The sequence below is a fragment of the Aquila chrysaetos genome, chromosome 5 (assembly GCF_900496995.4).
Source record: "Aquila chrysaetos chrysaetos chromosome 5, bAquChr1.4, whole genome shotgun sequence".
Taxonomy (NCBI): domain Eukaryota; kingdom Metazoa; phylum Chordata; class Aves; order Accipitriformes; family Accipitridae; genus Aquila; species Aquila chrysaetos.
The window spans coordinates 47,674,354-47,700,935 of NC_044008.1; the positions used below are offsets into that span (position 1 = coordinate 47,674,354).

Sequence of the window (26,582 nt, forward strand, 5' to 3'; positions counted from 1 at the left end):
AGGGGGGGTCCCTCTCCCTCCCCATCGCATTGCCTGGCTGGACCCAGCGGGACCTCGGGGGGCGGGAGGGGGCTCACGGGACAAGAGCTTAGGCGCAGGGGGGACCCCAGCCAGAGCCGGGACGCAGCGCCGTGGGGCTCCCGGCGCCCATTCCCAGGCCGGGTAACGGGAAGTTTCTCGGTGGGGCGGCGCAGAGGAGCGATCCCCGGGCCGGCGGGCGCGTGGGGGCCGGCGGCCGCGGGGCACCGCGGATGGAGACGGCGGGGGGTGCGGGGAACACGGCGGGCACAGCCCGTGGGCGCCCCGGGTCTCACCCCCGGAAGCTCACGGTGAGGTGAGGAGGCTCCGCGCTCACAGAAAACGCGGAGTCACCGAAGGGGCGGGGCGGGCGGCCCTAATACCCGGGAGCCGGCCGCCCGGCGGAGGCGGGGTGCGCTGGGGGGGCGGCCCTTTGTGCCCGGTGCGGGGGGGGGGGGGGGGGGGGGCACTAGGGGCCTGGGGCGGCGGCGCGGGGCAGCGCAGCACCAGCGACTCTGAACGCCGCCGCGCGGGGCTCGCCTCCTTAATAGGGGCGGTGACGTCACGGGAGGCGGGGGCGGCCTGGCGGGGGCGGTGCGGGGGCGCCGCGCGCATGCGCCGGGCCGCCGGCCGCGCCGCTGCAGCAGCGGAGCGGTGTCCAAACGGCGGAGCGCAGTGAGAGCCATGGCTAGAGATGGCGAGGGACGCGGCCAGACACCCGCCGCGGCTGCGGAGCCTGGCCTGAGGGAGCGGGGGCCCTAGAACCGACCCGACGGCGTCATCCAACAACAGAAAAAAAACCCGAATAAATAAATCGCCAAAAAAAAAAAAAAAAAAAAAAAAAAAGGAAAAGCCACCAGCCCGGCGGCAGCGGCAGCACCGCCACCAGCCCACAGCGCCCGCCCGCCCGCCGCCGCCGGCCCGCGGGAGGAACCGGCCCGCGGCCGCCGCGAAGAGCTCCGGGACGCCCCGCCGCCCACCAGATAGATGTGCGGTCCGGCCGCCCGCACGGCCGACGATGAACGCGCAGCTGGCGATGGAGAACATCGGCGATCTGCACGGGGTGAGCCATGAGCCGGTGCCCGCCGCCGCCGACCTGATGAGCGGCAGCCCGCACCACCGGAGCGCGGTGGCCCACCGCGGCAGCCACCTGCCGGCCCACCCGCGCTCCATGGGCATGGCGTCCATCCTCGACGGCGGCGACTACCACCACCACCACCGGCCGCCCGACCACGCGCTGACGGGCCCCCTGCACCCCACCATGACCATGGCCTGCGAGACACCCCCCGGCATGAGCATGAGCAGTACCTACACCACGTTAACACCTCTGCAGCCTCTACCTCCCATCTCGACGGTCTCGGACAAGTTCCCTCACCACCACCACCACCACCACCACCACCACCACCCCCACCAGCGGATACCGGGCAACGTGAGCGGCAGCTTCACGCTCATGCGGGACGAGAGGGGTCTGGCGTCTATGAACAATCTCTACACCCCCTACCATAAGGATGTTACCGGCATGGGGCAAAGCCTCTCTCCGTTGTCCGGATCGGGCCTGGGGAGCATCCACAACTCCCAGCAAGGGCTGCCCCACTACGCTCACCCCAGTGCCACCATGCCCGCCGAGAAAATGCTCACCCCGAACGGATTTGAAGCCCACCACCCTGCCATGTTAGCCAGGCATGGCGACCAACACCTCACCCCCACCTCCGCTGGCATGGTGCCTATCAACGGGATCCCACACCACCCCCATGCCCACTTGAACGCCCAGAGCCACGGGCAGATCCTGGGCTCTGCCAGGGAGCAAAACCCTTCCGTAACTGGTTCGCAGGTCAACAGTGGAAGTAATTCAGGGCAAATGGAAGAAATCAATACCAAAGAAGTAGCTCAGAGGATCACCACCGAGCTCAAGCGGTACAGCATCCCCCAGGCTATCTTCGCCCAGAGGGTGCTGTGCCGCTCGCAAGGGACCCTCTCAGACCTGCTGAGGAACCCCAAGCCCTGGAGCAAGCTCAAATCCGGCCGGGAGACATTCCGCAGGATGTGGAAGTGGCTCCAGGAGCCGGAGTTTCAGCGGATGTCTGCTCTGCGGCTGGCAGGTGAGCCCGCTGCGGGGCGGTCGGGGCACGGCGGCGGCGGGGCTGGGGCCCCGGGCCTGGCCCAGGCCGCCCCGGTCCCTCCCTGCCCCTGAAGAGCAGCCCCCGCCTTCCCCCCCGCTCCGCCGCTCCGTTTCTCTCCTCTCCCCGCTCCCTCTCCCGGCTCCGCGCACCGGCACCGGCCGGCTCCTCCGCGCCGCGCCTCCGGCCGCCAGACAAAGCCGAGCCGGGGCTCGGGCTCCGCACTGCGGCGCCCCGGCTTTCCCCGTTATCCCGGGCGGGGCGTACCCGCCAGGCTCGCCTGTCGCCGGCGGGACGGCGCCCAGCGTGCCCGGTAACGGGGCGCCGCCGACCCCCGCACCGTCCGGCGGCCGCGCTGCCCTGAGCGGGCAGGGCGAGGCGGAGGTGCTTTAACCGGCGGCTGTCTCGGCGTCCGGGCCCGTAGCGGGCCAGTACCGGGCCAGGCCGTGCGGTGCGCGGGGCCCCGCGCACCGCACGGCCTGGCCCGGTACTGGCCCGCTACGGGCCCGTTGACGGGGTGCGGGGGAGCCCCGGTAATGCACCGCCGAGAGGAGTCCGTGCGTTTGCTTTGTGCTGGGGGCGGCGGGCTCCAGTGGCAGCGCCCGGCGAGGCTCGGCGCCGGCGCTCGCTCCGCGTCCCGCTCGGGTTGGGTTAGGTGTGCTGGGGGTAGGGTTTTCCGCCAAACGAGACGAGCGTGGCGTGTGAGTGGTGGTCGAGAAAGGCCGTGGGCTAAAATCGTTAGATTTTTTTAATTTACTTTTTTTTTTTTTTTTTTTTTTTTTTGTAACTGGTTGTAATTATCGTTAGGCCGTGGAGTTTGAATTTTCGCGTGGATGCCTCTGCGTGAGACACGCAGTCCGTGCCGTGTCTCAGCGCTGCTCCAGAGCCCGAAAACCCCTCGGCGTTTGCTGGCTCGGTGTGCTCCCGAGCGCGGCTCCCGTATTGTCTGCTCGGAGATTGCCGTCCCGTTCGGTACCTGCTCGCCGCCGCCGCCTCCCCAAACCCGCCAGCCTGCGCTCCCAGTGCAGAGCCCGGCTTTAATACGCCGTGAGTGAGGGTTTGTTAATTAAGTGATAGGTCTCCATTAATTTGTCCCCGGAGAACGAGAGACAGTCAATCCGAGTTGGAGCCGGGCTCGCTGATCCGTTTCACGTCCAAAAATAAGGGAAGGGCCAACTCTTTCTGCTTTCAAATGCACAAACGGTCCCTGCGCTTTCGACTACCACGACGGTGGGAACCGGGAGGCGCTTCCCGGCGGTGCGGGGACCCGGCTGGGCCACCCCCGTGCTCTTTGCCTGGTTTCAGCCAAGCTCCTCGGTTCTGAAGCCTAAAGCGGTGCTAGGAAGGGCCCGTAGCGGGATCCCCCTCCTCTGCTGTAGCTGGCCCTGCGGTGCACGCCGGTGGGAGGACGTTGCTCTCTTTGGCTTCCACTCCTGCGGAGTCAGTTTCAAAGGTCTGAGCTCTCAGAAAATGCCCTTTCCGCCTTCCCTTCCTCAACAACCACCCCGCCAGGAGAAAACCCTCGTCTTGCTGGTGCTGCCCAGGAGAGGAGGCTGGAGTTTGTGTTTCCCATATCCCTGTAACGATTGCTAAGGCGAACTTTCTTCGATTTGGAGCGTATTTTTACGACAATTCGGTCGACCTGAATCTCCGCTCATTTGCATAGATCGATACTGGAAACAACCCCTCGCTTCGGAGTCTGCTGGCATCCCCTCCCTGGCGCTGCCGGCCGGGAAGCTCTGCCAGCCCCGGCTGCAGGCCCGGGCGGGAGGGAGGCGGCAGCTCCCCGCGGCGCGGCCGCTTTCTGCCGGCGGACGGCCGCGCTCTGCCCAGCTGCCGGGTCCGGAGAGACCCATTGTTCGCTTCTGCCCCCAAACCGCCCCTTCCTTCAGCCACCCCCCCGCGCTGCCCTCGCATAAACGGATCCCGGTAATCCCGTTAGAGACACAAAGCCTCATTATTCCGCCTTCCCTTTCCGATGAAACCCGAAAGCTGGCACCTTACAGAAAAGGCCTCCCCGGGGCGAAACTGGGCTCGCAGCCCGGGGAGGCGGGGGGCGCGAAGCCGGGGAGGGCCGCCCGCGCCCGAGCGTCCCCGCGTCCCCTGCAGCCGGCCCGGGCGGCGCGGGGCTCTCCCCGCGCTGCCGGGGGCTCCGCGGCTTCGTCCGGCGCTGCCCCACCTGGGCGCCGGCAGCCCCGCAGCACGTGGTCATTTGCATAGCGCTGCGTCCCAGCCAATGGGGGCGGCCCCCGCAGCCCCCCGCCCCGCCCCGCGCAGCCCGCGTCGCGCTGCGCGCCCCTCCGCGCTGCCCGTCCTGCGCTGCAGGCAATCCGCTGTAAATGCATAAAGTATCGATTTTATTTTGTGCAGGTTTAAAATGTGCGATGGTCTTACTAAGTGGTAAAAATCTGCCCCGATTGATATTGATGTATGAACATCAATTCAAAATATCATAAATTACTCCAGCCGACGCAAATTAAATTTCACGTCCAAATTATAACTCACTCCCGGGCGTTTAGAGAATTATCAGGCGGATAAATACCCAGAGCGGAGCCCTCGCCGCCTTCGTTTCTTCCCTTTCTGATTTCCTGCAGGCAGCGGCTGGGAGGGGGATGGAGCCTGCTTATTTTAGGCCTCGCGGTCTTGCCCAGCACTTTGTCTTGAGTATTTGCCCCTTCCAGCCATCCCTAGGGGATTCCTACCTCCCAGATTACAGAAGCTCCGACAAATAGAGGAAAAATTGGTAGTTACATGGAAGCAGGATTGAGGTCTTGACACTTCCTGGGCTGTCTCTTGAAATGTAAGCAGAACTGCTAATTGCAAAGCTGACCTCTTCCAGCCTCCATCTTATTCATCCCATCTTCCTTCTCCTCTCTGTTCTCTTTTCCTTTGTCTGTCCCCCTCTCTCTCCCCCTCTATCACTGAATATTTATCTATTTGGCTGTTTCTCCGTTAGTTAGTCTTCCCTCCCCCTCCCCTCTGCCTTCACCGACATTTGGAAGGGCAGTGAAGGGATACCGAAAAAATAAATACAATTCAAAGAAAATGCACAGCCCTTCTGCAGCCTGCTGGGATTTAAGGGTGAATTTAATTCAGTTTTTTTTGGGGGGGGGGAGGGCAATAGGAGGAGGGGATAAAGAAGGCAAAAACCGAGTCGTCTTGTTCAGGAAAAAAATAATCTGCTTCGAGGCATTTGTTATTAGAAACGCACCTGCCTGAAGGCCGGTTGCCGGCCCCGCACACGCCGGCTGCCCGCCGGAACGGGAGGGAAGCACCCGAGGGAGAAACGCGGCAACGACACGTTTGGGGAACGGGCGAGAGGAGTGTAGGGGACCCCAGGGCCCCCTTTGGATCTACTGCAGAAGGGAGTACTCTTCGCCGAGGTGCACCCTTTAGGGAGCTGGTCCCGAAGGGGCCCCTCCGCGGCGGCTTCCCGATCGGGTTTCCCGGGCCCGTCCCGGGGCGGCGGGAGCCGGGCGAGTGGAGCGGGGGCCGTGGGGGACCCGCGCTCGCCCGCGGGGCTCGGGGCGGGAGGGATGGTGTGTGTGGCAGCCCATCCCTCCAGAGCTGCTCGATATTTGCCTGCGACCTGACTGTTATCTTTCATAGTTGCATCTCTTTTTCTTTCTTCCTCCCAATGTGAACCCCGGCTAAGCTGAAGCCTTGGGAAGCCGGCGAGAAATTCTCGCCAAATTAACTGTAAAGAAATCGATACAGTAATCAGAGCGTTTTCCACATTAAATATGAAATCTAATGAACGCCGTTTGCACCTCTCGCCCCGCCGGCCGCCGCGGCGTGCGCCGGGGAAGGTCGATGCCGCCCCGGCCCCAGCAGCGCCCCGGCCCCCATTGCCTCATTAGGGCCTGTTTAATATTTACCCGGCGGGGACTTTGCATAAACGCATTTGCATCAGGGAGGCGGAGGGCATCGACCGGGGGCTTCACCGCCGACCCCCCGAGCGCGGCGCGGGCCCCGGGGGAGAGGCTCTGCCCCTCCCCGCCCTGCGGGCCGCCCGGACGCCGCGGGGACGGCCGCGGGCCCGGCTCCGCGCACCGTGGGCGGCGACAGCGGCCGTTCCGCGGCTGCCGGCGCGGTGCTGGGGCCGAGGCAAGGTGTCCCGGCCCGGTGGGATCGGAGGGCGGGGAGCGGCCCCCGGCGCGGTCGTGCCCCGCCGCAGCGGCCGGTGCGCAGCCGGGCGGGCGCTGGGAGCCGCGCTTGTTTGCCGGCCGTGTCCTTGCGGCGGGATTGATTTACAGCCGGTCGCACGCAGCCGCGTTCGCCCTTGGTTAATGTTTGCCCAGCGGGAGGAGGAGGAGGAGCGGGGCCGGGCGGCGGCGAGCTGCGTTCCTCCGCACCGCACCGGGCCGGGCCCGTCCCCGCCCCGTAGCACGGCTCGGCCCGTGCTTGTTTGTTCGTTCGTTTGTTTGTTTGTTTTAATTACCCGCCGCGTGGCGGGGAGGCGCGGGGGGGGGCCGTGCCCCGCTCCCATCCTCGCCGCCGTTTGGATGAAATAGCCCCAAAACGGGGCCGCTCCCGACGGTGGGCACCCGCCGGGGCCGCCCTGGGGGCGGCCGCACGGCCGGGCCGTGGGCGCGCTGCCGGCCTGGCCCGCCGCGTCTGCCCGCCCCGACCGGCCAGGGCCACCGAGCCGCCCGCAGCCCTGGCACGTCGCCCCTCGGTTCCCGGGGGCTCTGCGCCATCTACTGACCGCCGGCGGGCGGGAGCCGGCCCCGCCGGCCCGGGCACCTCGCCCGCCCGCACCGGGCAGCGGCAGCGGCGGCTCCCCCGGGCCGGGAGGCAGCGGCTCCGGGGAGCGCTGCGGGCCGGGGCGCGTCTTGGCGGGGTGCCCCGCGCCGGTGCCCGGGCTGCCTCCGTCCGCTGGTACGGCGCTTCCCCGGGGCGAGCGCGGGCGGCGCGGCGCGGCCCAGACCGGCTTCAGCACCGCGGACAGCTACCGACGGCCCGGCCCCGCTCCCCGGGCGAGCCCCGCGGCGGGCCGGGGCGAAGGCAGCCCTCGCCTTTCGGGGACGAGGCCGCCCGGAGCCCGGCCGCAGGGGTTTGCCGAGCCGCCCCGCGGCTGCCGGCTCCGGTGGGGAGCGGCGCCGCACCGGTTAGTCGCAATTAGGGCTGCGCTGCCGGGGGGCGGGCCGGGCTCTGCCCCCCCCCCCCCCCCGCCCCGCCGCTGTCTGCTCGGTCCGCCCGCGGGGCCGGCTCGGCTCCCGGCGCTCCGTAGGGGACCTGGTTTGGGGATGGGTGTCTTCGTACGGGTGCGCGGCCAGAGGGGAAGCGAGCTGCCCACAGCGCCGGGCCCCGCGAGCCGGAGGGGTTGGGCTGCCCCGGGAGGAGAGGAGAGGTGCGGGGAGCCGGGACCGTGCCCGCCGCCGCAGGTGCCACCGGCGGGGAGCCCGGGCTCTGCCGGGGCTGCAGCCGGGTGCTGGCGTGTGCCACCTGCCCTTTACAGAGCCGGCAAGGAACGCGGCGGTGAGACGGACACAAAATTATCCGGAAAGGCACGGCCCAGGAATGCATCGGTGCCTGCGTGCGTGCGTGTACCGGCACTAAACCAAAGCTCACGCTTTGCCTCAGGCAGCCTTTCCCTGTCCTCTGCGTAGCAGAAGGATCCCCATAACCTCCATACACGGGACAAGTTCGTTTCGAGGGAGACCTAAGGTGACTTTTGAGCGCAGAAGCTTTTGCCGAAGTGCTGGTGACTTTAACCTGAAGACTGCAGGCATCGAGGGGAGTTTTTCCTGAGGACCGAGCGGGGACCTAGCACGGCGTCATGTCGGGTGCTTCCACGATCAAATCGATTAAAGTTGATTCGCATTTCAAACATACATCTATCTGGATAAATCCTAAACTGACAGAGAAGCGACCGACGCTTACTGACTTTCTACGGAAATGCAGCTTACTTAAGCCATTTTGCTTAAGAGGAAGTCAGTTTTATGATGCTGAATTTATAGGAACAATTTATTAGCTCAACAGTAGTTTTGATTTTTTCCCATTTTAGGGCGATAGGAAATCTCAGTGGTAACGTTTTATGTACAGCCCAAATGGCAATTAAAACGCGATGGATTGCTGTTGCGCAGGTGTGTAAGCAGCATCGCAAGCTGCTGCGGACCGAGTAACCTCGGCGTCGGGGTGTGCGAGCACTTCCTCGCACCATTAGGAATGCGGCTACTTCAAATAGCTAAAAGTGTTAAATCGGCCTCTTCCTTAGCGACTTCGGTGCAGAAGCTGCTGCAGTGAACCCGCTTTAAGGTTACGGATGTTTTTAAGGGACGGCAGTACCGCATACGTGCATCCTAGATCCGTCGGTGAGAAGTTACCCACAGGCGGTGCGATTAGCGCAGGCGGATTTCCCGCAGGCGCGCAGCCCTCCCCCGCGGAGGCAGGCTGCCACACTGCTGCCGTAATGCCCCCCCAAACGGAGGAACTTCTTTATGTCATCACTGCCGTATTTCTCGTTCATTCGAGGCATACCTCGCTACTCTGAATATGTTGTCGGAATTGACCGAGGGCTTAAAAATTGGAGCAGGGGAAGCGGGAACGGGCAGATAGGTGCTTAGGAAAGGAGCCCGGGAAGCCGGCCGGGTTTTGAAGTAAATCTGACCACCCTTAAGGTCCCGGTGAAGGTTTTGCAACGGATTCCGTCACTTCCACCGCCGAGAAACTCTATTTTCGGCGGCTGCGCCTCGGCACCCCCCCGCGGGAGGGTTCGCTCCCGCTGCGCCGTTCAAGGCCGGCGGCAGCGGGCAGCTGCCGAGCTCTGCCGCGGCCCCGGCCCGGCAGCTCCCACGCGGTTCTGCAGTGGCGGGGGGTCCCGCGAACCCGCGCGGGAGTGGGCGGGGCGGGGCGGGGCGGGGCTGCCGGGGCTCCCCAGGGGCGGGGCGGGGCGGGGCGGGGCGGGGCGGAGCAGCCGCTCCCTGGCGGCGCGGTGTGACGCTGCGGCGCGGAGCCAGGAGCGGCCGGGCGGCGGGGGCTGCGGAGCGGGCGGCGTGTCCAGGCGGAGCGGCGCGGTACAGAGCGGTGCGGTAGAGAGCGGCGCGGCGCGGTGCGGCGCGGTGCGGTGCGGTGAGGAGCGGAGAGGAGCGGAGCGGACCCCCCCCCCCCCCCCCCCAGCCCCCGGCGCCGGGCAGCGGCCGCGGCAGCGGCGAGGAGCGGGCGCCACCCAGGGGCCGGGGGCTGCCTGCGCCGCTGCGGCGGGGGGGGGGGGGGGGGGGCGCGCCGGGAAGGGCTAACCCGATTAAAATATTGATGTAGTCGCAAAAATCGTTCATTAAGGCAATTTAATCTTTGCTATTAAATGTCCTTTCAATTCATTTGGGGTAATTAAGATGCAGTTAAAGTGATTAAATTCTAATTACTTATGCTAGACAAAGAAATATTTGTCACAGTAATATGGTTAACTAAAGACCCAGCTAAAGAAATCTAACTTTTACTTTAAATGATATCGCAGGAAAATCGGGTGCTTTCCCCTGATTGATCCACTTAGCAACATATTCTGTAATGGTGATGTTGGCTCACGCGAGTGGTTACAGATCCATCAGCGCTTTGTGTAAACCCCAGAATCCCAAACTGTTGAGTCAGCGCTCCTTAGTCGGGTTCACTTTATTATTCCGGGGGCAGCAAATTAAGGTCACTCGTTTTAATACAGTGCACAGGAGTGAGATGTTTACCATTCTGTCTCAGCTGGGATCTATATGTTGGCAGGTTGATGTCATTCTGTGAGCTTCCCGTACAGGAACGTATTTTTGTCTCTTTTCATGTTATGAAACAACAAGAGGAGTATTGCCTAGGCTTGATGGCAGAGAAATAAGGTACAGATCAAATGACCTCCAAGTAGATGGATACACCTGCACTCTAAATAAGCGTAAATACAAATCGCTAGAAAGTCAAGTGCAAAATGCTGAGCGGCGCCAGGAGTAATAATAAGAAATAATTGATGTGGGTTTAGACATTTCAGAATAGCCCATACTCTCTTCAGTTGAAAGGAGAGAGTTTTGGGGAGCAACCAATGAACTGTGTCACCCGTGTAGGCTTTCATCACTGACGTGTGAACGGCCTTATCCTATGGTGTGTTGAAGCTTTTGGGAATGCTCTTGGCAGCATCAGTGCTGTCCGCTTACCTGCTACAGCGGGAGCACGTGGCCACGAGCTGCCCTGACGTGCAGAGGCTCTGTCTCACGCAGCACCTTTCCAGAGGGATCCCATCTCCCGGGTGCTTTCAAAGGCCCCAGGGCAGTGACGAGCAGGATGGGGCAGTGCAGGGGGCCACCAAATGGCGATGTATCGGTGAATGGCACACAGCAGCTGCGGTTATTCGTCCAGGCCAAATGGATTTGCTTGCTTTTAGTTGATGTGGTGAAGTCTGCCCTCAGGTAGCATATGTCTTATAGGCCCCTTATCTTGTTCTCGTATTCCCCTAAATAGGAAGTTTTTGATAATTAGGAAAGATCTGTCATCCGTGTGTCTCTCTGCATGCTCCAGAGGTGTTATTCCCATGATAAGGATGGAGCTTATCACACTTTATTATGTATTATCATCACCATGAATTTACCATAAACTTTTGGCTACTTGGTTCCACTGAGCTGTTGCAGCCAGCGTGATTAGGACTATCTCTGACGGCCAAAGTCCTTAAACAGTTTCAACCTCCTATGGAAATCCTGCTGCCTTTTCCACCCAAAGGTAGAGCCTCCTTCAGAAGAATATCCTCTAGGATATTCTCTAGCTTGTACCAGTGAAGAGTTTTCACTTTTTAAAAAAGTTGTTGGATATTTTGTGATGTTTCAAAACTAGAAGCAGGTGCTTTAGAAAGAGATTCCCAGGGTCTTAGTGGGTGCAGTTCAGACCGTAGCTGAGGCAGGTTCTAGACTTTATAGACCTGACACAATAGAGATTAGAAAATACCTGTAAGGAGAGAATTCTAAAAGGGGGTTTTATGCCTCTAAGACATGTCCTGTACACGTGAGGTTGGGATAGCTAAAAGACTAGGCTTTGCAAGAGGAAGGGGAAAAGATGATCATCACAAAACTTTCGAGAACTCTCTCAAGGCAGTCTTAAATATGTCTCCTTGTCTCTCCTATGACATATGCAGAAATGCAGGGCTTTTGTCATCACTTCTTTGAGCCGGGCTCAAAGCTCGTTTCTTGTGGTTTTGCCACTTGTGGGAAGGGTGACTGCTCTGAACCCACAGCAACAAAGCTGGTGGCTTTTAAACTCACCATTGCTTTCTGGGAATCTTGCACTGGAGTCTTTGAGAGAAGCATAAAGCAGTTGGGTTTTTTCTCCTACCTGTCTGAAGCAAATATAACACTCATGAATAGCAAGGGTGAGACAGTCCTCAAAACTAAACCAGTCCAGTGAGGGTGCTGGTGAAGACCCCAGAGCTCAGTGCTGCGTTTACCTTCTGATGTGAAGCAACCAGAAAGTGCCTCCTCAGGCAAGACAGAGCCGGGTCTGCAGTTGTGAGAGATCCCCAATCCTCTTTGTTCCCCAAAATCAACATTTCAGCTACAAAATGGGTTCCTACAGACTCCTTCTGTCTGCAGCATCCGGCTCAACTTTCCAGCCATGGCGCTAATTGTTGTCAAATAATGTGTCAAATGTGATGGAAATTAGCGTGGTGTGAACCTGCTCATGGGGAGCTGAACCAAGACCACGGCCTCATCTTGTACAGGGCACTCGATGGCCATCAAGTAATAATGGCTTGTGGTCAGCAGTGACCTGGGCCGGAGCTGGAAGTGTGACCTGTCACCTCAGGGTGAAAGGCCCTGCGTCCCATCACTGGTGGCCAGCATGTGGTCTCCTCTCCATGTCAACCAGGCTCTGAATTCAGCACGGCTGGAGACGTTATTGTGTGTGTGTCTGCCCATTGCTGGTCTGGACCCACTCTGGGTGCAAACAGAGGGAAAAAGGGCTCCTTGTAAGCAGAGACCCACTGTGTACCTTGGCTTCCTCCTCCACTGCACACTTCCCTTCCAAGAGGAGCTGTAATGCCGTGCTGTTGCAGTGCGCTCGGGCAGGCGTGCTCCCCTCCTGCTGCCCTGTGTCCCTCCTCCCTTTCCAGCCACGTTGTACGGTCAAAAACCCAGTCGTGGCCATTGCATGTGCCTGTCCCGGAGCTATGGGAACTGCTGCTGGGAGCTGGTGAGCGGTGTGACCCTTCGGAACGTGTGGCCGCTGCCTCAGCCTGTCGGTGTGCATGTAAGGGCACGGCGCTCTCGGTGACAGGTCTGAAACCCCCTAAATCCACCTTCTTCTTCCTCAGCATCTGCCACTTTTCCATCCTGTGTCTGAGAGCACGCTCTCAGTGATGGCAACGTGGTGGGCCACCAGCTGAGCAATGCCTCTCGCCGTGAGAGTGGTCCTCTGCCTTCACAACTAGCCACAGGGCTTGGGGCAAGGTTTGCCCAAGTAGGATTTGCTGTAGTCATTCCCCCTGCTCCGGTGCCAATTTTCGAGAAAAGCAGCCAGCAGAACTTGGGGTGGTATTTTATTATGTGCCCAGAACAAACCAGCAGAAAGCAGGTTTATTGAGAGTATTATTGGTTTCATTCTTTGCTTCTGGTTTTTAGAAAGGAAAATTTGTGTTTGCCAGATACAGCTAGGCACACGTGTACACACCAAGTGTTCCTGAAAATTGATTTATGGTAATCAGGGTTTTTTTTCCTTAGATTTTAAAAAGAAATCCACCCTCTAGGGATGAAAGACTAGATCAAGTGTCAGGGTTAACACCTGAGCTTACTGTAATCTTGACTTCTAGACTGACAGAACGGTGTAGTTCACATCACAGGTGGGCAAAATATCCTCTTCGCTATCTCAACCTAAAGATGCAATTAGTGCGTTTTCATAGGGGACACGATCCTGCTTCACCTCCGGCAGAAGCAGACTGATCCTGCCGTGCTGCACGCAGCCAGGCCAGCCGGGTGCCGCAGAAGAGCGGCGATAGACAGTGGAGCTGCAGCGGCGAGCCCTCGCTTCTGTACCACGCGCAGGCAACCGGGCCTCACTGAGATGTACAGACCTTACAAGGTTTGGCAAGTTAACTCAGCCAAATCCCTCGTGCGACTCAGAAGGAACAAAGGGAGACAAAAACAGATTGATGGACTGTATCAGGAGAATTGCAAGTGTCAAAAATATCTGTTGCTCAGGGCAGAGGAAGATGGAAGTGACTGGAAGAGGCCAGAGTTCAGCAGTGGATTTATAAGGCTCCTTCTGGCACTGATAATATTACATTGTCATATCGGCACGTGTGTTGCCAGAGTCAGAGCGACTCTTTCTTTATCCTCTGCTTTGCTTTTTTCTTAACTAGACTTTCTTAAGGCTTTTTCAAAAGGCATCACAAGGAGCATCACTCAGCCGGGGCAGCCCAGAGACAAAGAGCACGGCTGCCTGCAGCGGGGAGAGAGGGCAGCGTGCGAGGGCAGCAGGCAGCGTGCGAGGGCAGCGGGTGAGCGGGTGTGCCACGGGAGAGGTGCACACCTCTGGGCCGCCCAGCACCCAACGAAGCGCCCGAGTTCAGCTTCTGTGCCGTGGGAGAGAGTCCGCTTACAGTGCTCACGGGCGGGGGCACGTGAAGGACACCGGTGCAGATTACTTTTATTGTCTTCTGCTACATAAAATAAAATCCAGATGAAGGTGTGCGATAAAACAGTTCTGAAGGCGGGCTCTGGTGGTTTTCCAAAAAAGGGTTTCAGTCGGTGTCTCTGGAGGCTCTGACTTCAGCGGACACCCTGGCCGGCACCAGAGGAGGACCTGGCCCAAGCAGGCGTAGCCGCTTTGTCTGAGCGTGACCTGGGCTGAGCGCGGGCTGCTGTCACCCGGCTGGACGGCCCCCATTTGTCAGCCCTCGCAGCGTGAGCTGGCCGGTCTCTGTGCCTGCTCTGGATAGACTCTCACGTTGGAGCAGATTTTATCCCGTGGTGTACATTTGTTCTCTGGCAAGCTGGAAGCTACTATTTATTATGAAAATTGATTGGCTCCAGTGCAGGGAAAACGATCGTAAGGAAACCCTATTACGGTTTTTCATTATCACCATTATTTATTTTTAAGTGCTATTAATATTCCTGCCTGGACAAGGCAGAAGATGGGAGGTGGTATCCACCCTTGCTGCTCACAACCCGAGGCCTGGCAGTACTGTCTGCAAGGGCTCTTTGAACAATTAAGCATATTGGAAAGTTTTTGCCGTCAATCTACCTCTGGTGAATGCTAATGGGACTAGAGCTGAGAAAGGAACAACTTTTGCATTGCCTGAAAACGATCCCAATTTTGTTCCCAGTCTCTTCCCCAGGTGGAAAAAGGCTCTGCCAGCAATGCTGGGCAGAGGCAGGGCCAGTGCGCTGCTCAGCAGGCACCAGGGGTACGGGAGGATCCAAACTGGGCTCGGCTGGGCTGCTCTGCTAGGGGCAGTGGCTGCCCCGGTTTCACTAGCTGGGGCTCTGCTGTGACCAGGGAGGATTGAACCTGTTGCGTGTGGGTCTTTGTGTCTCAGATGAGGTCCCAAATTGCAACTGAGCCTCTCTCTCACTCTCTCTGGACCCATGCATCGTTCGTCCTTAATTCAAAGTAAAAGAACTCCAACTTGGATGTGAGGACAAGAACTGTCTTATTTCGTAGCCTAAACTGGAGCATATCTTCACCTGTTCCAACCGGGTGTGGACCAAGCCTTAGGAAACCAACAATCCGCATGATAGCTTGTCAAAAAATAAAGACCACCCTGGTCTGCAGGAGGAAGGGATGGCTCCCAGCTTGGGAGCCTCAACTCTAGCTTTCTGATGGACTTGAAATGAAGTTTTATTTGCAAAATAGTAAAATTGGCTTATTTGTATCATAGACTGTATAGCATTTATTTTTTCTCCCCAGCAATGAGCACTTTTTTCTTTCCTCTCTGATGTTACTAGCAGTAATTATGTGGTCTCTGATACAACTGAAGTTGAGGAACAAGGTGTCTTGTAACTTTTGGGACATTTTCTAGGGAAATAATTATTCAGGAACACTACATTTCAGGAGATGAGCACAAGCTCAGGAAGACAAGGTGTTAAGCAAGTTAGTTTCGCAATAGATGGTTGGTTTTTTGTTATTCTCTATGATTTCAGAGAACTCATGTACTAGTTTGTGACTGAAAACCCAGAGGTTTACACCACTAATTGAACTAGCTTTGTATCTACTGCTGGGACTGTCATTTGTGATGTGACGATTCCCACTGAAGCATCGTACAGTGCTGACTCGGATCACACCATTTGTGTAGTTAGGATTTTGTGACAAACGATGATCTGGACTGAGTATCTAGGTGAAAGCTAGAATTTGTGTAGCCTTTGAAAAAGGAAGGTGTAAAGCAGAAGGAGCAGAAATGCAGCGTTAGGCATGGCAAAAATTACCTGAGTTTGGTTTGTCTCCTTTTCTGCATAAGCCCGTTAACAGGGGCAGAGTCAGAGCTGGAGGCTGAGGTTGTTACAGAGCCGAGCTGCTGCGGCTGCTTTCCCAGGAACTTCTGATCGTCGAACAGTTAGACGTGCATAAAAGATGGAGATGCTGTTCGTATCTTCTTTGCTCCTCATTCCTAATGTATATCAGTAAATAACAGACTATTCTTGCAAAAGTATTTTTAACCCTTGAGTTATCAATGTTAACTTTCAATGGGGATGCAGAAGTGTATCATCAGGCACTCATCGCCACAGTGAATTCAGCAGCTTGACTTCAGTGGGGGCTTGCTTGCATGAGGAAACCTGTTTTTCAGCCCAGAAGCTCCACAGTGTTTTAGAGGTCAGGATGTAACTTCAAAGCACTCTTCAAAGGTTTTCAGATAAAAATAACTGTAGAAGATACGAGTTTGGCATCCCAGTCCGTTTGATGGATGTGTCGTTGCTTATGAAAGAATGTGTAGCTGGAATATATATTGCTAGGGAACTCTTCAAAAGCTTCTCCTCAGAGGGGGCTGAGACGCCAGTGTCTTGGTCCCAGCCTGCCTGGGCCAGCAGAAGGTGCCTTTGCATCTCCTGAATCTTGCTGGCTGATCTGTGCAGTTGCTATTTCTTGAAGTACAAAAGGTGGATGACTATTTTTATACCTCCCTCATGCCAAGGCTGCCTCTCGGTAGCAATAAAAGATGTAGGAAGGATCTTTGTAAAGTAATTTGCTGGTTTCATTCCAATAACCGTGGAATAGGTGGACACTCCCAAAATTCTTCATATAATGAGCACTGTTCTCCACAGAAATCAGGACTAGACAGGCAGAGAGACAGAACATCCATATTACCTTCAGAAATACATCTCTAAATCAGCATTAAAGGACATTGTTAGAGAAAAAAGGGGAAACAGACAACTTCAGACTCTCTTGGATGTGAGACAGAGCAATCTGTCCTCCCAAGGAAACCTTTATCCTAGCGAAATGCGAAGAAAATGAGCTGGCAGAGAGTCAAAGGCTGGCGGGGGAATCCGGGAGTCACCCTCCCATCCCATCGGATCCTGCCTGGCAGGTGACCTGCAAGGCAGATTTCAAATTGCAAGCACCCTTTAGTAACGTAGAGCAAATTAACGTTCTGAAAGGGAAAGAAGGGATGATAGATGAAATAAGGCGAAATTCTATAAGGAAGATTTACTATACCATTGTTCTTCATGTCAAAACATGGTTTATTCTGTTCGGAATACATAATCATCTGGCCTCCAAGACTGTAGTACCATCCTGGTCTCTCCTAGTTCCTTATTTCTCAGCCAATAAAAAGCCACAGAAATGGATTGACAACAAATAACGAAGGTAAAAAAGGTGGGCAAGGTTGACTGTAGAGCTCAGTGAATTTCCACTCTACCTCATAGGGATATATTACATAGTTAAATTCCCAGCACTAATGGGCATTATCAAAATGTACGCTCTCAATAATAGCATTTGCTGAGTTTTAACAGGCAACGACAAAGGTATTTTCTAACTTCTATTCCTTCTGGTTTTGATAGTTTCTAAGTTAGACAATTAAGTGTCACACATCTTCTCCAAATTTGGAAGCTGACATGAACGGGCCTTTTTCCCTAGTTTGTCCTGTACTGTGTGCCCGTGCACTCCTCTGCCAGCCCTCTCTAACTGTCCTCCCCTTTCTTGCAGCATGCAAGAGGAAAGAGCAAGAGCACGGGAAGGATAGAGGGAATACACCCAAGAAGCCTCGGTTGGTCTTCACAGATGTCCAGCGTCGAACTCTACATGCAATATTCAAGGAAAATAAGCGTCCGTCCAAAGAATTACAAATCACCATTTCCCAGCAGCTCGGGTTGGAGCTGAGCACCGTCAGCAACTTTTTCATGAATGCACGGAGGAGGAGTCTGGATAAGTGGCAAGACGAGGGCAGCTCCAATTCAGGCAACTCATCTTCTTCATCAAGCACTTGTACCAAAGCATGAAGGAATAACCACAAACTAAACCTCGGTGGAAAAGCTTTAAAAATAAATAAATAAATAAATAAATAAATAAAGACAGACCAGGACCTCAAGATAGCAGGTTTATACTTAGAACTATTTGAAAAAAAATGTTATTTATAAGTCCAAAGAAACCAAAGACTTACTTCACCTGCATTATGACTTTGTTCTAAGACACACACTTTAGTAGGACGACGACTTGCAAAAAAATGGAGAGGAAGAAGAAAGCGGAACGGAGGGAATGAAACGGAACGCAAAGAGAAGAGAAACAGACCACTGGTCTTACACCTTCGCCCATGATCATCTTCACCGTACTTGGCTGTTTAGTGGTTTGGAGCATAGTGATTTCTTGTCATTGAACGGACATCTCCTCAGATATGGCTCTTCATTTCCACAGCAATTGCCATGAAGGTGTATAGTGTATCCGTACTGCGTACACGCCGGTGGTTAGGGACTTAGTCAGGGCTGGTCTTCAGAGAGGGTTGTGCCACGGCACGACCGACAAAGCGTGGAGTCGTCTGAATTCATTTGAACGGTAGTGTGATTTTTGCTGTTTCATGGTTTGAACTTAACCGGTACAATGCCTGGAAACAAGTTCAAACTAGGCAAAGAAATTTTGAATGGTACCTAAACCAGTGCATTCTCTTTGTTTGTTAAGGAATGTTCAGATTTAAAAAAGGAAAACTATTCCATCCATAAAAAAAAAATCGACTAGCTACCAAAGAACACATTTAATAGTTATATTGCAGGTATTTTATTGCAATGATTTTAATATTCCAAAGCTATTTTTACACAAAATACTATGTAGAGTTATAGGTATAAACTAATCTAACTGTATAACACATAAAACTTGTAATCAAGACTGTTATTTGCGATTAGTAAAACCACATTATTGTTTCTTTCCATGATTGGCAAGAAAGAATGTCATCCGAGGAGGTCGCAGCCCCTGTCAGAGCACAGGTACTGATAACGGGATGCTGCTTCCACTGAAGTCAGTGAGCCTTTCTGTCGCTGACTTCAACGGGAGCAAAAAAAAGGGGCCGTTACAGCCATGTATAAGATAGTGTGGTAGCTATCGTGCGTGCATCCCCTTGTTACACTCTCCCAGGCTGATATTGCTGGAAGCCCGTAGCAAACTGTGCGCTGTATATAAATACAGCTCAGCTCTGCCATCTAGCCTGCAAACAGGAGACCTGAGGCATTTTGCATGCAAAAATGAAAAGAATTGCGAAATGTAAAACCACAGGGCTCAGCATCTGATCAATACTCATTGACATTGGTGAGCTTTTTTTTACCTATTGACTTTACTAGGCAAAGGAATAGCAAGAGCTTTGAAGGCTCGCGGTCTTTTCCTATTGAAAACAGTGGTACAACATCAGTTCATGTTGGTGGGAAGAGCTCCAACAGGAGCTCTGGTAGCGCTTTTGGAGGGCTGAATCGTGCTGCCTCTGAAGTCAGTAGCAAAATTCCCATGACACCGATACAGCCTGATGTTTTGTGGCATCGTATCTGTGTGTAGCAGGCTGAGCTTTTGTCCTGTGCATTCTTTCTTGCTCATCTATTAATCAGGATAATGCATGAAATAGTTTAAAGTTTGTAGCTGAAAAGCTTTAAATGCTCTGTTGCTAAAAGACCCGTAGAAGACAAATCATCCCATTCCTACTCAGATAAAATTAAAGAGAAAAGCGTGCAACATCTGCATATTAAATTTTAGTGTAAGGGCAAAATAGACTTAAAAAACCATACATGTGCCTGTTAGATTTCTAACCGGTGCTTCAAATTACTGTAGTAATTCTGCTAGGTATATTAAATTCCAAAGTAACCCAATACGCAGGTATAGGCCCAATGCAAGGATTAGAAATAGGTAATCTTACTTACACCCTTTAAAAAAAAAAAAAAAAAAAGAGAGAGAAAGGAAAATTCAAGGTAAACTAGAATCCAACCACCGTCAACAATAGCAGATACTGGTTTTTGGGATGAAGCCCACTCAAAATACTAGCGACATCAAAGTTAAGCAACTTTGTAGCACCAGTTATTTCCCAAGAGGACAGGGTCTAGTCAAGGTTCAGGGTATACAGTTAATTTCCAGTAAGTGTTTAGAATATAGCTGAAATATCGCTTCCTTAAAATAAAGTGAAATAAACCCAAGATTTTTGGCACTGAATATTTCTCCACATTTCCGTATGTTAAACCTACTTTAAGACTGACAAAGCAGTTGTCTATGAAAACGTAATCTAATCTGTGAGTTTTTTGAGTCTCTAGCTTACCTTAAATTTTAGCGAGCTTTCTTTTAAAGTGTTGCATCCCCACGGAGACAATTGACATGGAAGCATTAATAAGCTCACCTATAAAGTCTTATGAATGCAGTCTCATTAGTGTAAGGTTAATAAAGGACAGTGATAATTAACGTTTTAGTTTTTTCCAGCAAAACACTGCTTTGTAACGTACCTATAGTTTAGAAAAGAAAGCCTTATTTATTTAAAACTTGAGAGTTTAAAAATGCAGGGAAATTCAAAGTACATTGCCGCATTTTTTAGTATTTCCATTGTATTGTCTTTAGAGACTACTTGCTGAAACCAAAGAGAACTTTCATACCAGCATTAAATTTGCACCCAATATGCAATTTCAGGATCTCTGACACACACACATGCAAGCCCCTGAATAGGTCTGTGTATATGTACACGCACACACATTTTTATGGGGTGTATGTATGTATACATGCGCACACGTATATCCACACACACTAAAACTGATGCACAAGTTACAGATTTTAAGTGTTTTGGTTTTTTTACATGTCTGTTTAAGTATATATAAACTTTTTGGTTTTTTATAAGCCATTAGGAACAAAACCACTCTTCCCATAAGCAATATGCGCCTCATACTCTGAATAGGCAAAGAACACACTTTTCTTTAATTCCTTTCAAAACATGAAGCAAATAACTACGGAACTGCTCATTCTACCTGTAAAGCTGTTTTACCTCTGAGCAGACTGCCCGGCCGCACCGACTGAAGCACGGACAGGTTACCCGGTGCTCCCCGGCTCGGATCGTTGCCAGTCCTTAGCAGGGCGTCCTTCAAGGGGGGCTGCTTTCTAATGCTGCGCTTAACGTTACAGAGGAAAGCCTGTCTCTGTCCTATGAGTAGCGTCAGTCTTGCAGTTCGCTTCGTTCCTGACAAAAGGGAAATTAGTTTCAAATTCAACAAAAGGACCTAAAAATCTGCCAGGAAGGGTTAGGAGAGGGAGCAGAACCTGAAACAATTTGGGAGCATCGGGAGATGGGGCTTCAGTCAAGGGTGACGCCACGGGCGAGAGGGCATTAGGGACGCGCGTTCGGCTCACAGGCTGCATCCAAACCTGACCGCAGTGACCCACGAGGGGAGGCTGGCCAAGAGGTGAACTGTCCGCATCCATCCCCATTGTAAATGGCATTATTAGCTTTCCAGGAAAAAAAAAAAAAAAAAAAAAATTAAAAAAAAAAATTCAGACCGACCCGTAGCGCCACGTTAGCCCCCGCATCGCTTTCCCGGGGCCTCAGCCTCCTCTCCTTACTCAGGTAAAGCAAACCCAACAAGAGCGAGCGAGCCAGCCAGCAACGGGGCTTGGGCTTGAGCATTTGCTCCTGCTCCAACCGACGCCAGAAGCAAATTCCCAAGCGGCCAAAGTGGCCGGGGCTGCCCCGGTGCCCCGGCACGGGACCTGCGCCAGGGCTGCCCGCCGGCACCGCTCTTCTCCTGAGAGGGATTTCAGGATAAGGCCGCGGTGGCGGCGGGCGCTGCCCGGGGGGGCTGCCGCTGCCTGGAGGGCTCGGAAACGCAGCTGAGCTTATACCAAAGAGTCTTAGGACACCTCTCCTCACCTGAGTTGTAAACGAGACATTTTTACCCCCCAAAACGGTCCTTCTTTCTACTACTCTTCCTCCTATCCTCCTCCTCTTCCTCCTCCTTTGTACATAAGGATGAAAACTATGCATTTAGCAAACAAAGAGAAAGCACTTACCCTTTTCTATCTCGCTGCGTTTGGGTGCATTCAAAGGCCCAGGGGCTAATTTTGAGACTTTGCTTAGCCTCCTGGTTTATTATTGTGGTGTGGTTAGCTTTACAATACATTTGGTAACTATTTGCTAAAGACAAAGAAGCAAAAGGTAAGGAATAGCTACTTCCACGTGTTAAAAAAAAAAAGAAAAAAAAAGAAAAAAAAAGTGTGTAAAGATCTACTATTTATAGTGTGAACCAAAGACGCTACCTCACTCGATTTCCATTGGTGATTTTAATCACATTGATGATACCAAAGAATACCAAAGATTTTTCATGCACGGCCTCGGTCTGGAAAGGGAACTCATCCTCCTTCTTCCCCCCGTCCCCTCGATCCCCCTTCCTCACCTTCACTCAGCGTGTAACCTTGTCTTCATTCTTAATGGTAATGCTAATAACCTTACGAATACTTCTCTTGCTACAACTGCTACTACTGACGATGGTAAGGATAATAATAATAATAATAAAGCTCTAGGCAAACATGTTGCAAACTTTGTAAACTCATAGGACGAGTGCCTTGCTTGAACCAAAGTGTTAAACCGCTGTTGACCTCTTTATCTCTCACCTTATACTCTTTGAATACCTCAGCCTGTTAGAAAGGCCACTAATGAAAAAAGGAATAATTCTTCACCGTGGTGCTTTTTGCCGTGCAACCATGCAATGAAACTTTCTTTGATACCAAAGGAAAATGTTTTTTTTTCCACTTTCTTGCTGACAAACCAAAGGTTCCCTCTTCTTTCCCCCAGAGCAGCTTGAGTCCCTCAGCCCAGACAGGCCGTGCATCGCTTTTACCAATTCCTCCAAATACCTCATAGTAATAAATCTTTAGGGTTATGTTGTATAGAGAGTCTATGTGATAAGGCAGAACTTACTAGTTTGATAATTGTTAAGGTTACTTAAAAAAAGCTTTATAATTCTTATTTATTTTGTAGGGGTTCTTTTGTTTGTATATTCCTTTTATATCGTACGGTTTGGGTTTGGGTTTCTTCTTTTTTCCTTTTTTTTTGGCAGAACTTCTCTGTTATACTCAAGGAAGATCTTATTCCTGGGAATGTTTTAAAGTGGGTAAAGATCGCTGTTTGCAATGAATGCAAGAAAGGGAAACATGGTTTATGATTTCTTTTGTTTCAACTAGGACGCTTTGTGTTTGCTAGTCGATGTTCTTTTCACAGGGTAAAAAAAAAAAATATTCTCTGCTGTGATAAATGGTTCCTATTTTTTCTCTATAATGTGCTGTGATTTTTAATTTAATTACATTTTGTATACGCTTATTTAATCACTGCTTTAATTTATGACTATGTAGTTTAAAAAAAAAAATAATTGTATATAGTAGATTCAAAAATGGCCAAAGCTTTATGTTACAATCTTTTCATTCTTGATGCCGAGATGAACTGAAGGAGAGTGCTTCTCTTGACTGCAGGGTGTATCTTCAGCCTTGTCTTGGCATGCACTTCCACCCGTGTTACAAACACTGCCAGGTTATCCCCCCGGGCCTCCCTTCCCCCCAACTTGTACATGCCAAAATGAGTGTTTCAAGGTAGTACTTTTGTCACTTAGAAAGCAGAAAGGCATTATGAGTGTGTTTTTCCTTTAATTTATTTGTCTTTTTCTAGAAAGGTTGCTTTGTGGGTGAGACCCGCACATCCAAAGAATTTAAAAGTCGTCTGATGTTTAAAAGCACTGGCATTTGTGAGAGACTTTGCTGAGTTTTTGTTTTCCTTCGCCGTTCGCACGGGTAGCGCAAGTAGCGGGCGCGAGCCTCGGGAGAAAAGCTAACTTGAATTTGGAAACCTTGCTCACGGAAAGGCCTTCGCCAGCCCCCCGAGTACCCGCGGGGGCTCCCCTCGCCGGGACGCGCGGGGGACGGCCGAGGGGCGGCGGGCGGCGGGACGGCGCGGGCCAGCCGGGCTCGGAGAGCGCTGGAGGGCTTGGGCCGCCCGCGGGCCGCCGGCCGCGGGCCGCCGGCCTGTCACCTGCTCTCCGGCCGGGGTCCGCAGGCGAGGACGGGTCGGGGTCCCCCGGGAGCTGCGGCCCGCTCCGGGCTCCGGCTGCGGGCGAGCGGGGAGGGACCCGTGCGGCATCCCTCCCGGGGGACGGGGTGCTGCGCCCGCCCCCGGCCTCCCCCGCGGCTCGAGGGAGGAAAAAGCGGTTTTGAGTTGAAAAGCAAAAAGAAAGAGTAATGACAATGATAATTCTGCAAAGCTGATGATGGCATCACGGCACAGAAAATAGGATGCCACTCACCTGTATTTTATTTTGCGTAAAGAATAGCTTCTGTTTCAACTGAATGTCGTGTACTGACATGGTTTGTGATGGCTGTAAATATTTCCTTTCCCCGCACGGTAGCCGAGCTCCAGGTGTACCTTGTTTTCCTTTGGGGGGATCGCGGAGGGGTTGAGGGAGGGAAGGACGAGGGCAGGGTTTGAGCTTTTGGTCAGAAGTTACACTTTCTAGGTACATTTTTATACTTCGAGTATTGAAACGGGGCAATAAAGACGCTCTGAAATGCAGGATCATTAAATGGTCTGCTGGCAAGCATTGGCTAAATGTCTGCTTTTAATACGTAAACTAATGCCGTGCAATGGGTTAGGCTTCACGTGGAGGGGGGAGACGAAGTAGTAGGCTACGAATCCAGCAGGAGCCATCGAGCACTGGACGGAACCGTACTTAGGAAGACACGGGTTCTTTTCCTGTTCCGGTAGTTTGATTCTTCACGGTCTGTTCTGCGTTTATTGCACCCTCACTGTGGAACCGCGTTAGTTTTGCAGTCTGAACCGAACACCAGTATTAAATGAAAACGAACGTTAAAGCATTGTCTTTTACTTGCTTTGGTAGTTGTCTTCGTAACGCCCGGCCCACAGTCCAGTCCCAGCTGAGCGGGACCCTGGGCCCCCGGCCCCCCCCGGGGCCCCCGGCCCCCCCGGTCCCCCCTTCACGTCAGCTCCATCCGCCGCCGCGCAAAGAGGGCGGCAGAGACAATCACAGGTCCCAGATCCGTAGAGGTAGGAAACCTTCCAAGAGCAAGAGGGAGTTCTTCCAGAGCAATGAAACAAACACAACACCCCCCCCCAAAAAAAAAGAAAAGAAAATGAAAAAGAAAACAAAGCGAAGATTTTGATAAAAGACAACTTTGCTGTCATTTTTAGTTTGCCCGTTAGGAAGCAGTAGTAGTTTATGCGTTGCATCTGCATTTCAGACTAAGTGATTATTGTACCTAATTACGGTCGATTGCTAATATTTCCTCAATCTCTCTCTTAGTCAAGCGCTTCTTCTTCTGTATTTTTGTGTGTAGCGACGACAAGTGTAATGCGCTAGGCATTATTCTGGTTTGGTTATGAGTATCTCCTGTACTGCGTTAAGATTTCCTTAAGTTCCTTTTTTTAAGCTTTGCTACTGTTCTCACTTTATGCCGTGCAATATCATCTGCTGTGTTTGCTAAGCAAAAAAAAAAAAAAAGAAAAAGAAAAAAAAGAAAAAAAAGCAAGTGATGATGTCATCATGCTTTTCAGTGTTACAATGTTTCAGCGTTACAATGTTTCAGCGTTTATGTAGTCACGAAAATGTAGTAAATAAAAGGTTGGATTTTCCAGCACTTTAAATTTAGACATTTCTTGCCTTCTTTTGTTTCTCCACGTGCAGCCACAAGGCGCCGGGCTGCGCCGAGGGGAGCGGGTGAGCGGCGTGGGGCTGTGTCACGGGAGGGACACCCACGGGGGGGGGGGGGGGGCACGAAATGGCACCTCGGGCTTCGCGGCGCCGTGTCTTCTTCCCTCCATTCATGGCGAGGTCTGCAGCCCCCCGCCCCCAGCAAACACCCCCGCAGCCACCCGCAGCCCCCCTGGGCTCCCCGTCCCCGTCCCAGCTCCCGCCGCGGTGCTCGGCGCGGTGGGCTCCGGGGGAAGCAAGCGCCGAGTGGCTGAAAGGCGAGCACGGCTCATACCAGCTGCGCTTCTCTAATTGAGGGAAGAAACATTAAGAAAATAAGTGAAGCAAATAATCTTGGTTTCCTTTGTATCGTCTAAGGGTAGGGATGTCACCAAACTAATTCGCAGAGGTGTTTCCTTTTGTGTGATGGAGTCCACCTCAGGCCCGCAGGATCAATATTTAATTGTTTAAAGGGATATTGTATTCCTTTCCTGTCACTGTTGTTAATGCCTCCGCGCTCTGTAATCCCACGGGGTCTTTTCCCGGGGATCTGATCAGAGAGATTACCCATCACTCGGGAGTGGTGGGAGGAGAGTCCCTGGCCGTAAAAGATTCAGCAACGCATTGAACCATTTTCTCTGTATCTCCTAATGAAGTGATGAAGCATGTGCCACAAAATTTAACAGGGTTTTGTGGCAAATCGGGTTGCGCTGCTGAGAGGAGGATTAAACCTTCATCTTCGTCCCATAAATCACGGCATCAGCTACATTTATTCTGATGGATGGTCTGGACTCTACTGACAATATTTTATCTCTGGAAGCGCCTGCAGCCTGTGCCCTCACGCCCAATTTCTTTTTACTGCTAAGCCGAGAGAGGGACTGACTGCATCCGTTGAGAGGGCTCCCCTCGGGCTTGGTATCCCAAGACCACGCCAGAAACCAAAGCATCACCAGCAACCCACGTCCAGGGCAAGCGCAAAGGGGAGATGGGAAGCCAGAAACGTCCCCCGGCCCCAGAAGGAGAGCCCGTGGGATTTGCTCTCCGCAGCATGGTACCGGCTAGGCCTGGGATAACGTGGCCCCGACTCAGGTCAGTAGCTCCATCGGGCAGCGCTGGCCAGGGCTGTGGTGCAAAGGGAGGGCTCCAGCATACCCCGCTGTGCGCAGCACCCTCGCTCAGAAGAGAAAAACACCTCCAGGGACACAGCAAAATGCTTTTTCTAGAAAAAATAATCCGGAGATGCCGCAGAGGTTGAAGCCCAGCAGGCAGCTGTGGGGACCGGCTCCCAGGTTCTCGCTCCGCAGGCCAGAGGAGGATGACGGGCTGCGTGCGGGCAAGGCCTGCCGCAGTCGCAGCAGGTCCCCTCGCC

At 53.5% G+C, this 26,582-nt stretch overlaps 1 protein-coding gene across 1 annotated transcript; it reads left to right on the forward strand.

Moving 5' to 3' along the window:
* The first annotated feature begins 626 nt into the window (after positions 1 to 626).
* ONECUT1 (one cut homeobox 1) lies at positions 627 to 25,171 on the forward strand. The gene is made up of 2 exons (XM_030015490.1): positions 627 to 2,117; positions 17,229 to 25,171. The coding sequence occupies exons 1-2, from the start codon at positions 1,037 to 1,039 to the stop codon at positions 17,519 to 17,521; spliced, it is 1,374 nt and encodes a 457-aa protein (XP_029871350.1). The 5' UTR covers positions 627 to 1,036; the 3' UTR covers positions 17,522 to 25,171.
* Positions 25,172 to 26,582: the final 1,411 nt, after the last annotated feature.